The 11196-nt window shown below is 51.6% G+C and overlaps 1 protein-coding gene across 1 annotated transcript; it reads right to left on the minus strand.

Moving 5' to 3' along the window:
- Positions 1 to 137: 137 nt before the first annotated feature.
- On the minus strand, positions 138 to 10634 carry LOC125424831 (chromodomain-helicase-DNA-binding protein 3-like; the record flags this gene model as incomplete). Its single annotated transcript, XM_048482261.1, has 8 exons — positions 10179 to 10634; positions 8376 to 8551; positions 6961 to 7191; positions 4068 to 4271; positions 2827 to 3038; positions 1228 to 1359; positions 512 to 611; positions 138 to 428 (listed from the first exon to the last, which is right to left on the minus strand). Coding segments are annotated over exons 1-8 (1521 nt in total), but the record flags the coding sequence as incomplete, so codon positions are not given.
- Between the last annotated feature and the right edge of the window lie 562 nt (positions 10635 to 11196).

An 11196-nucleotide genomic window follows, 5' to 3' on the forward strand; every position in this document is an offset into this window, starting at 1 on the left:
GTCAAACTCGCGGCCCTCCAGATGTTATGGACTACAGTTCCCATCATGCTGGCAGGGGATGATGGGAACTGTAGTCCATAACATCTGGAGGGCCGCGAGTTTGACACCTGTGCTCTACAGAGTGGGCAGAAGCAGACCGGGAGAGCCTTCTTCCGGTTCCTCAGCGTTTTCCGCTCCTGCCCTTGCAAGCGAGCGAGATGCATAACTCGCGCAGGACAGCACGGGTCTGCCCTTACCTCCCTGTACAGCGAGTACAAGAAGACGATCGTCTGGATGGTCTTGCCGAGACCCATCTCATCCGCCAGGATCGTGTCCGTGCCCTGGGCCCAGGAGAACCGCAACCAGTTCAGGCCTTCCAGCTGGTACATGTGCAGCGTCCCTCCCGTGGCGGTGATGAAGTTTGGCTGGCTGTCGTACTTCACCGTGGGCTGCGAGGAAAGGAGAACGGAAGACTTAACAACGCGCCGCCTCAGTCCTACCCCACCCTAGCAGCCGTTGCCCTGGAGCTTACATCATTGGTGGGAGAGTTTGGTGGGTCCTCCAATGTCAGTTCCTTCCTCTTTTTCTTGTACTTCTTGGGATGAGTGGGATCTTCGCCCATAATTAGCTCCCTACAGAAGAAGAAAAGTTTGGATTTATATCTCCCCTTTCTCTCCTGTAAGAGACTCAAAGGGGCTTAACAATCTCCTTTCCCTCCCCCCCACACAACAAACACCCTGTGAGGTGGGTGGGGTTCAGAGAGCTCAGAAGGACTGTGACTAGCCCAAGGTCACCCAGCTGACATGTGTTGGAGTGCACAAGCTAATCTGGTTCACCAGATAAGTCTCCACAGCTCAAGTGGCAGAGCAGGGAATCAAACCTGGTTCCCCAGATTAGAGTGCACCTGCTCTTAACCACTAGAACATGCTGGGTCTTCAGGAAGGCACCAGTTAGCCAGGCGTTCCCCCGCTGCTTTGCTGCTCACCCCACAGTCGCTAGGACAGTGGTGGCGAACCTATGGCACTCCAGATGTTCATGAACTACAATTCCCAGCAGCCCTTGCCAGCATGGCCAATTGGCAGAGGCTGCTGGGAAATGTAGTCCATGAACATCTGGAGTGCCATAGGTTCGCCACCATGGCGCTAGGATGACCCAGAGTCAAATGCTGCCCTGCTCCGCCCCTCTCCATGCCCCACCCCCACCCCCGCTACCCAGCAGCCAGGAGGACGGGGTACCGCTCTCTCCTACCTGTGCTGCCAATAGGCCTGCTTGTGGTACTCATACTCAGGAATGTCCATTTCATCCTCCTCCCACGTGGACTGATCATAGGACAGGTCGCGCCATTTCACCAGGTAGTGGTAGTTGCCCTTTTTGTCAATACTGCAGTGCAGGAAACAAGTGAGGGATGGAGAAAAGAGAAAACCAGAAAAACCCCCGAAGAACGGGCATATTAGACCGGCTTGCCCAGTGGTGGGATCCAAAAATTTTAGTAACAGGTTCCCATGGTGGTGGGATTCAAACTGTGGCGTAGTGCCAATGGGGCTGGGCGGGGCACGATAGGGGCGTGGCCTGGCATTTCGGGAACGGGGCATTCCTGGGCAGGGCTGTGGCAAGGATGCAGCCACTGCGCCGGTCCTTGGGTGGGAAACGAATGCACGCAGGTGCAGGCTGCCACGGACGCCGGTGCACCTCCTGCTAGACTGCTTCAAGTTCTGCGCGCTACTGCTGATAGGAAGGGCGTAACTAAGGCAAACATCACATGGCAAAATCACCAATTAGTAACCCCCTCTCGGCACACACAAATAATTAGTAACCTACTCTCGGGAACCTGTGAGAACCTGCTGGATCCCACCTTTGGGCTTGCCACTTAATACATGTATAAATGCATATTCATTGTTGTCACGTCACATCCAATCTGGACTAAGCCCAGCAAGGGGCTTTCAGGGCAAGTGAAAGTAAAGGAGGGGTGCCATTGCCTTCCTCTCCGGAGTCTTCCTCAGTGTCTCCTATATTTGATCATTGACTGTAAATAAAGTCTTCTTCTTCTTCTTCTTCTTCAGTGTCTCCCATACAAGCACTGACCCTACTTATCTTCCGAGCGCTGATAAGACCGGGCTGCACCATGCTGTCGCCCCTGCCCCCACTTAATATAGCGGCACTAAAAACATCACGAAACATATTACCGTGCCCTTTTTAAAAAGTTCACACATACAGGAATAACTAAGAGTTTCTTCCAGCAAAAATATTCTCTTGGAGGCAGGGACGAAGGGAGGGGGAAACTGTGCCTGGGACATGAACTGCCCCCGCGCCCCCTCCCGCCCCGCCCCCGCCATGTGACTGGAATGGTGGCGCCCAGGGCAAGCCGCCCTGGATGTCCCCACTGCATCTCTGCCTCTGCAGAAGAAGGGGAAGAAGGGGAAGTAGAAGAAGAAGGGGAAGAAGGAGAAGAAGAAGGGGAAGAAGGGGGAGAAGAAGAAGGGGAAGAGGAAGAAGGGGAAGAGGAGTTTGGATTTATATCCCCCCTTTCTCTCCCGTAGGAGACTCAAAGGGGCTTACAGTCTCCTTGCCCTTCCCCCCTCACAACAAATACAACTTGTGAGGTGGGTGGGGCTGCGAGAGCTCCGAGAAGCTGTGACTAGCCCAAGGTCACCCAGCTGGCGTGTGTGGGAGTGCACAGGCTAATCTGAATTCCCCAGATAAGCCTCCACAGCTCAGGCAGCAGAGCGGAGAATCAAACCCGGTTCCTCCAGATTAGATACACCAGCTCTTAACCTCCTACCTCCACTGCTGCTCCCAGCCTTAGTTATTCGGCCTGTCTCACTCACTAACGCGCACGCCCTGGCTGACCTGTGGTTCAGGACGCGATGGATGGTCATCCAGTCAGGCTTGATGCCGTAGCGGTAGAACTTCTCCTCCATCTCGGCATAGAAGGGGTCTTTGCTTTTCCTCTTCTCGCTCTTGCCATCGTCGTCGCCGGAGCCGTAGTCAAGCGGCGGGGGCTCGTCCATGTCGTTCTTCCGCTGGTAATTTCTGTACATCACCAGGTGGAAGATCTCGAGCTAGTGGGGAGGGAGGAGAGGAGCGAAACGGGGTTGCAAATATAAGAATGAGTCCAGAAGCCGAAGGCAGGCCTGACTCAACAGCGACCAAGTACATGTCTCAAGAAGTTCCACAGACCCAATATACATGCCCAGCACTTGGCTGACAGTGGCAGAATAGGAAAAAAGGCTGGCTGTCACTGGCTAGCATATCCACAGGCTGACCCAGCCTCCATGAAACTCCACCCTTTTCAATAACTCCTCTATCTTGAACTAGCCCTGCCTGTCCCAGACTCTGTAAGCTTTATAAAGTGGTGGGATCCAAAAATTTTAGTAACAGGTTCCCATGGTGGCGGGATTCAAGCAGTGGCGTAGCGCCAATGGGGCTGGGCGGGGCACGATGGGGGCGTGGCCAGGCATTCCGGGGGCGGGGCATAATAATTTCTCTGTTACTGTAAAAAACTCTTACTGTAAAAAAAAAGTTCCTAATTTCCAGCTGGTATCTTTCTGTCCATAATTCAAACTCATTATAGCAAGTCCTATCGTCTCCTGCCAACAGAAACAACTACTTCTCCTCTAATTGACTGCCTGTCAAATACTGAATACTTTCAAATACTTCATTTTGTTTCTAGAAATCAAAAGAAGGAGACTTTCCTTAAACAAGGAACTTTACCATATTACTAAAACATGTTTTTAAAACAGCCAAACAGGGAGAATTATCCCGTTTTCTACCTTCGCTAACCAGCCACATAGGAAACAACAGGACTTTGTGATTTTTGGACCTAATGGAATTTCCAACAGAAAAGCGGACCCAATTAGTAACCCCCTCTTGGCACACACAAATAATTAGTAACCCAATCTCGGGAACTGTTGAGAACCTGCTGGATCTCACCTCTGGCTTTATATGAATGAAGGTGACAAGAGAGTTCGCCACAATGTTCGAATGACACAACCAGATACTGAGTTCTGCTAACGGCCTCTGAAGGGGGAAGGCATCTTTCCATGACTGGCCTCTTGGACCTTTTGCCCTGACGTTAGAGAAAGCTGTACCTGCAATTCCTTGATCCAGCAGCAGTGCCAATAGGAGAGGCCGCCCCATTTGACAAAGAACTCGCGTTCCGAACGACCCTGCAGCATCTTCGGGGGCGGGGCCTCTGGGTTGGTGTCAGATGGCGGGGGAGCAGCTACTGGGGTCGGGGGCTCCCCCCATCGCCAGTGGAGGATTTTCTGTACACGGCCTTTCAGCATGGGACACTGGGGAATGGGGAAGAAAGGCATCAGACACACCATGATGAAGAAGAAGAAGAAGAAGAAGAAGAAGAGTTTGGATTTATATCCCCCCTTTCTCTCCTGTAGGAGACTCAAAGGGGCTGACAATCTCCTTGCCCTTCCCCCCTCACAACAAACACCCGGTGAGGTAGGTGGGGCTGAGAGAGCTCCGAGAAGCTGTGACTAGCCCAAGGTCACCCAGCTGGCGTGTGTGGGACTGCCCAGGCTAATCTGAATTCCCCAGATGAGCCTCCACAGCTCAGGCAGCAGAGCTGGGAATCAAACCCGTTTCCTCCAGATTAGATACACGAGCTCTTAACCTCCTACGCCACTGCTGCTCCCAGCCATTTGTTTATATCTAAAGCATTTATTAGCCGCCTTTCTAGCTTATAGGAATTCATGGTGGCTTACAGTATAAATAACAACGAAATACAGAAAATACAGAAAACCACTAGTTAAAATAATTTAAAATTCTGCTGGTAGGCAGAAGAACTCATCAAATGCTATCATGAATAAAACTGTCTTCCTCCTAAAGCAGGGGTCTGCAACTTGCGGCTCTCCAGATGTTCATGAACTACAATTCCCATCAGGCTCTGCTAGCATGGCCATGCTGACAGGGGCTGGTGGGAATTGTAGTTCATGAACATCTGGAGAGTCGCAGGTTGCAGACTCCGGTGCGAGTCGGGGGGCTGGGAACATCTCCCTGAGAAGGTTGTTCTATAATTGTGGGTCTGCCACAGAAAAAGCCTTCTCCTGCATGGCCACCAGGCAAAGCTTCTTTGGTTGACGGGATCTTAGTTCTCTGGCAGGAACATACAGGAGAAGAAAGTCCTTCAGCCATCTCATCTTCCTTGCCTGAGCGACAATCCTTCCCAGAACCAGGCAGCGCCACTGCCCAGAGGGTCTGTTGGGGTCTTCCTCCTCACCCTTCCACATCCCACCATGACTGTTGTCTCCTTTTGCCTTTGGATTTAGAAGAAGAGGAGTTTGGATTTATATCTCCCCTTTCTCTCCTGTAGGAGGCTCAGAGGGGCTGACATTCTCCTTGCCCTTCCCCCCCCCGCACAACAAATACCCTGTGAGGTGGGTGGGGCTGAGAGCTCCGAAGAACTGTGACTAGCCCAAGGTCACCCAGCTGGCGTGTGTTGGAGAGCACAAGCTAATCTAATTACCTACGGGACCGTCTCACCCCATATGTCCCGAGTCACGTCCTCCGCTCAGCGGAGGCGAATCTGCTGGTGGTCCCCGGCCCCTCCATGATGCGGCTGGCCTCCACGTGGGCCAGGGCATTTACTGCCCTGGCCCCTGCCTGGTGGAACGCTCTTCCTCCAGCAGTTAGGGCCCTGCGGGACCTTGGAGAGTTCCGCAGGGCCTGCAAAACTGTGTTGTTCCACCAGGCTTTTGGGGGGGGCGGCCGCTGAGCCCGCCCCTCTTTTGCTGCCCTGCGCACTGGCTATATACTTGACCATCTGCCTACCCCCTCCCTCCCAGGGTTTGTCCACTGGGGTTTGATGCCAGACGCCTTTTATTATTATTATTATTCATTTTTTGTAGGTTACTGCTGCTATAGTTTTAAGGTTTTGTATTGTTTTTAATTGGGGCTATTCGATTTGTTTTATTGTCTTGTCATTTGCTATTGTACACCGCCCTGAGCCCTTTGGGGGTAGGGCGGTTTATCAAATCGAATAAATAAATAAATAAATAATAAATAAATAAATAATAATAATAATAATAAATAATAATAATAATAATTCACCAAGTAAGCCTCCACAGCTCAAGTGGCAGAGCGGGGAATCAAACCTGGTTCCTCCAGATTAGAATGCACCTGCTCTTAACCACTACGCCCACTGCTGGCTCTCTTTGTTGAAAATAACAACGTTTAGCCTGCAAAAGAACTAATAAGACCCAGTAGTGGGCGGGCAGGTGGCAGACCTCCCTGATACACATTCGACTTTGTTTTCAATTGGTGCGTCTGCCACTTCTCTGCTGAACTATTATTATTATTATTATTATTATTATTATTATTATTATTATTATTATTATTATTATTATTATTATTATTATTATTATTATTATACATAACAACACAGCACAAGTGTCTGGAATTCATCTCTGAATATCGAGTCTTTCCCAAGGACCTAGGATATTAGAGGTATTTGCGTAGAATATGTGCAGTTCCTAGAAGTGCTGCTTTCTGCAGCAGGTGGACTGATGTTCTGTCCAAGTTTAGGCTTTCCAGATGTTTTTCAAGATTTCTTGGGATTCCTCCTAGAGCACCGACTACTAGTGGGATTATTGTTGTTCTTTTTTGCCACAATCGTTCAACTTCAATTTGTAGGTCCTTGTATTTTGTGATCTTTTCCAGCTCTTTGTCCTCTACCCTGCTGTCAACTGGCACAGCAACATCTATGATCCAAACATGTTTTTTCTCTACCACTGTTATGTCTGGGGTGTTGTGTGCCAGGTGTCTGTCTGTCTGTATTCTAAAGTCCCAGAGTATTTTTGCTTCTTCATTTTCTGTGGTCTTCTCTGGCTTGTGCTCGTACCAGGTCTTTTTTTATTATTATTATTATTATTATTATTATTATTATTATTATTATTATTATTATTATTATTATTATTATTATTATTATTATTATTATTAATTGGGTTTATATCTGCCAAGAGTCCTCACCGTGCAGCGGGGACATAGCCATTCCCCGTTGGGGATCTCCGGGAGGGGTGGGTTGAGGCAGTGAATATGGTAAGAGGAGATGCAAGCGTCGCAACACAAGAGCTCGCCGCCATCCTTGCAGACCCGGCAGTACTCCATGTGGTCGTCCTCTTCCTCCTTCTCCCCGTCATCCATTTCCCCTTCGTACTCATCTTCCTCCTCCTTCGGCTCCCACTGCACCCCTTCCTTCTCCTGCAAGCCAGGAGCACGGCACAACCAAAAAGAGAGACAGAAAGAGAGAGCTGGATCATGACACACGGGCCACGTGGCTATCGGCCCACCAAGGTCCAAAATGGCAGAGCATCTCAGTAAGAGCTCGGATGGATTGCAGACATCTCAGCATCTGACTCCACGTTGCCTAAATTCTCAGCAGAGGCAAGCAAGCAGCGGGCAAAGCCATGGGCGCGAGAGGGCAATCATCGGAGAGGAGGCGAAGAGTCGCCCTCACGAATTAAGCTGAGGATTCTTCCCAAAGAGTCAGATGCCCCACCCCCCACCAAGAGCAAACTATGGCTCCTAGCAAAGCAGTAGAATGGAAAGCATTACTGTCTCCCATTTTTTGTTAAGAGGGGATTTTTGGTCCTTCTGAGTCTGCAGCAACACAGCAACACAAGAAGGATTTAATGCAATGGTGGCGAACCTATGGCACGCGTGCCAGAGGTGGCACTCAGAGCCCTCTTTGTGGGCACGTGAGCCGTAGCCCCAGTTTGGGCACTCGGCAGTGGCATAGCGCCAAGGGGGTGAGGGGTGTGCAACACACTGAGCGCGTGCCCCTGCGGGGGCATGGCGAGGGTGTTTTGGGGGCGGGGCAGGGGTGTTTCGAGACATTCCAGAGGCATTTCAGGGCAGGGCGGGGGCGTGGAAGGGACACAGGGCGCACACGTGCCCCAGGAGCAGTTTCCCCTCGCTCTGCCCTTGGCACTCAGTCTCTAAAAGGTTTACCATCACTGGTTTATTGGAAACCACAAGGCAGCTGAGTGGACCCCCTTGCAGCCCCCTCCGCAAAACCCAAGCCCCCGTCTCCTTGTCTCTATGCACACAGCACCCCCGCGGTCCCTCTGCACCCCAGATTTTCCCCTCACCCCTAGCCTGAAAACATATCCTGTTTTGCAACCAGAATCCTACAAATCAGCACATGCAAATGCATCGTTTTCGGGCTGGCCTGTCCCACTTGCAGAATTCGAATCAGCTGCTTAACTTTTGAAGCGTTATTTTGCAAGCACGGAATCCTTGGCCCCGGTTCCGGAGCGGCGGCCGGGCCTACCCTGGGAGCAAAGCAAAGGCTGCGGCTGGCGAGCTCCTTCCCTGCAAGCAGAGGAGGCAAGGGCGGGAGGTGCCGGTGTGCAGAGAACAAGGAAGAAAGGCGAGCAGCTTACGCAGTGGGGGCAGCTCCACTTGCCCTCGGGGGCCTTGTCTAGCTCCGGATCCAGGCACACCAGGTGGTAAGCTCTGGGGCATGAGTCGCACAGGATGATCTCCCCGCCCTGCTGACACACCTCACAGTAGTCTTGGTGGTCTGTCTCGTAGCCGTCTGCCTCTTCTTTGCCAGCAACTGCCAGGCCGGGGAGCAGGGAGAAAGCAGAAGGCGTCAGCGAACTTCCGCAGGTGTCAAACCAAGCGCAACTTTCCTCTCTACCTGAACAGGGACGGGTCCTGGGAGGGTGAGAGCAACCAGCCCCGCTCTCCAGGGGACTGAAGGGCGCCAATTAAACTGCATTCACCGCTTACCCCAAAAAGGGAATGTCAGTGAAACACATTGTCCACCATAATGAGAGGGAGAAGCAGCTGCCCTATGAGCATCAGATAAAATGCTCAGAGCTGTTCGATGTATCAAATAAAGGAGATGTACTCTGACTAGGCTAGCCTGACCTCATTAGACCTTGGAAGCTCAGAAGGGGCAGCCGAGGTTAGTATTTGGACGACAGACCGCCAAGGAAGTCCGGGGTCACAATGTAGAGGCAGGCAGTGGCAAACCACTTCTGATTGTTTCTCGCCTTGAAAACCCCAAGGGGTCGCCATGAGTCCGCTGCAGCTTGGTGGCACGCTCCACCACCAAGGGGAGACAGGATAGAGACCTATAAAATTACGCCTGCTGCAGAGAGACTGGAGGCTTTTCTCCTTGTCCCACGACTACCATGTTTCCCCGAAAATAAGACAGGGTCTTATATTAATCTTTGCACCGAAAGATGCTTTTCAGGGTAGGGCTTACTTTAGGGGAAATATGGTACCTTCACAATTCATTAAGGCGGGCTCCTGGCAGCCCGTTGCTTCCCCGTCAGGCGTGAAGCAAGCTGCATCCTCATTGGCAGGGAGCACCCTGCTGGATCACACCCTCCTGATCTGTAACTACCGGTAGGGCTTATTTTTGGAGGAGGGCTTGTATTTCAAGCACCCTCCAAAAATCCTGAAAAATCACGATAGGACTTGTTTTCGGGGTAGTTCTTATTTTCGGGAAAACACGATAGGATCTGGGGTCCTCCACCCAAGCTGAATGGTGGGAGATTCAGGCCAGACACAAGGAAGTGCATCTCCACACTCGGCACCGTTAAAAGGTGGAACTCACTGCCACAGGACGCCATGATCAGCTGCCAACCTGGAAGGCTTTGAATGGTCAGTTCATTTAGGATGGGCCAACCAATGGCTACTTGTCATGATGGACATCTACCCTCCGGTACCAGGCACAGTATGCCTGTTCAGATCAGACTAGGAGGATGCTGTTGCGTTCATCATGCTTGCGGACTTCCTGGAGGCAGCAGATTGGCCACTATGTGGACTTAACAGACCTTTGGTCTGATCCAGCAGCGCTCTTCTTAAGCTTAGCAAACCGCCCCTTCAGTTCATTAAGGATGGATCAGCGAATGAGCACAAAGGAGCCCTTTGGGAAGTCAAGACTTAGACCCACCCCTGAGCTATCAGCACAGACTGTGGTAGGGAGCGCACAGTTCCTTGCACACTTATGCTCAGGAAATGAAGAAGAGGCTGTGGTTGAAACTCTGGATTCCTTAGCCACACAGTCAGGAAGCTAGAAGAATCCCACTCTTCCTCAGCAAAGGGCTTTGTTTCTAGGAGAAAGCTAGAGGGTCTGCCTCTTCTGAACCCAAGTGCAAAGGCCACCTCGCACAGCAGGGAAGGAGACGGCGGTGCACGTCCCATGCTGGCAACCTACACCCCGCGCTCACCTTTTTTCTTCTTCCGTCCAGGTCTGCCCCGCTTCAGTTTCTTGACCCTCCCTGAACTGTCTGAACGCACCGAGGAGCTGTGAACGCTGGAGTTGTCCACGTCGGATTCCTCCTCCGGCTCTCCCAACTCGTCGCTCTGAAACAAATGCTGTACATAACCGGAGCAGCCCTCCATTAGGAAAGGCCCTTCCAGAGGCAGAAATGAGGGGCATGATGGGGAAAGAGGTGACTGAGGGGGTGGGGGGGAGGCAGGGGGCTCCTTGGGCTGGTGTCTAGGCCCAAGGGAAAGCAAGAAAAGAAGGCAGATTGCCACCCGTCCATCTCTGGCATCCAAAACTGGGGGGTCGTAGAGAAGTGATAAAGCAAAAGAGGTCTCAAATAACAGGGCTCAGAAAGACCACGGTGCAAGGTAAGACAGAGGGAGAGTTTAAAAGTTTGGATTTATCCCCCCCACCCCACCTTTCTCTCCTGGAAGGAGTCTCAAAGCGGCTCAAAAACTCCTTCCCTTCCTCTCTCGACAACAGACACTTTGTGGAGCTGAGGAAGTTTGGAGAGAACTGGGACTAGCCCAAGGTCACCCAGCAGGCTTCATGTGGAGGAACAGGGAATCAAACCCAGTTCTCCGGAATAGGGTTCACTGCTCCAAACCGCTACACCCCACTAGCTTTTGCGAAGGTAGCCACATTGGCTGAATGGTTAAGATGCTGGATGTGAAACCCAACAAATTATCCTTGGGCAAGTTTGGATCTTGCTTCAACGAAAGGGCGGTGTTTGAGGCCGTGCGTCTTTGAGCCACGGGGAATCGCCGGGGCCTTCAGGGCCCACTTCAGGGCTTTCCAAAGATTGGCAACTGTGGGAAACATGATCCTGGACCTGTTAGACCAGGGGTCTGCAACCTGCGGCTCTCCAGATGTTCATGGACTACAATTCCCATCAGCCAATTGGCCATGCTGGCAGGGGCTGGTGGGAATTGTAGTCCGTGAACATCTGGAGAGCCACAGGTTGCAGACCCCTGAGT

This window comes from Sphaerodactylus townsendi, unplaced genomic scaffold, assembly GCF_021028975.2.
Source record: "Sphaerodactylus townsendi isolate TG3544 unplaced genomic scaffold, MPM_Stown_v2.3 scaffold_1168, whole genome shotgun sequence".
Classification (NCBI taxonomy): Eukaryota; Metazoa; Chordata; class Lepidosauria; order Squamata; family Sphaerodactylidae; genus Sphaerodactylus; species Sphaerodactylus townsendi.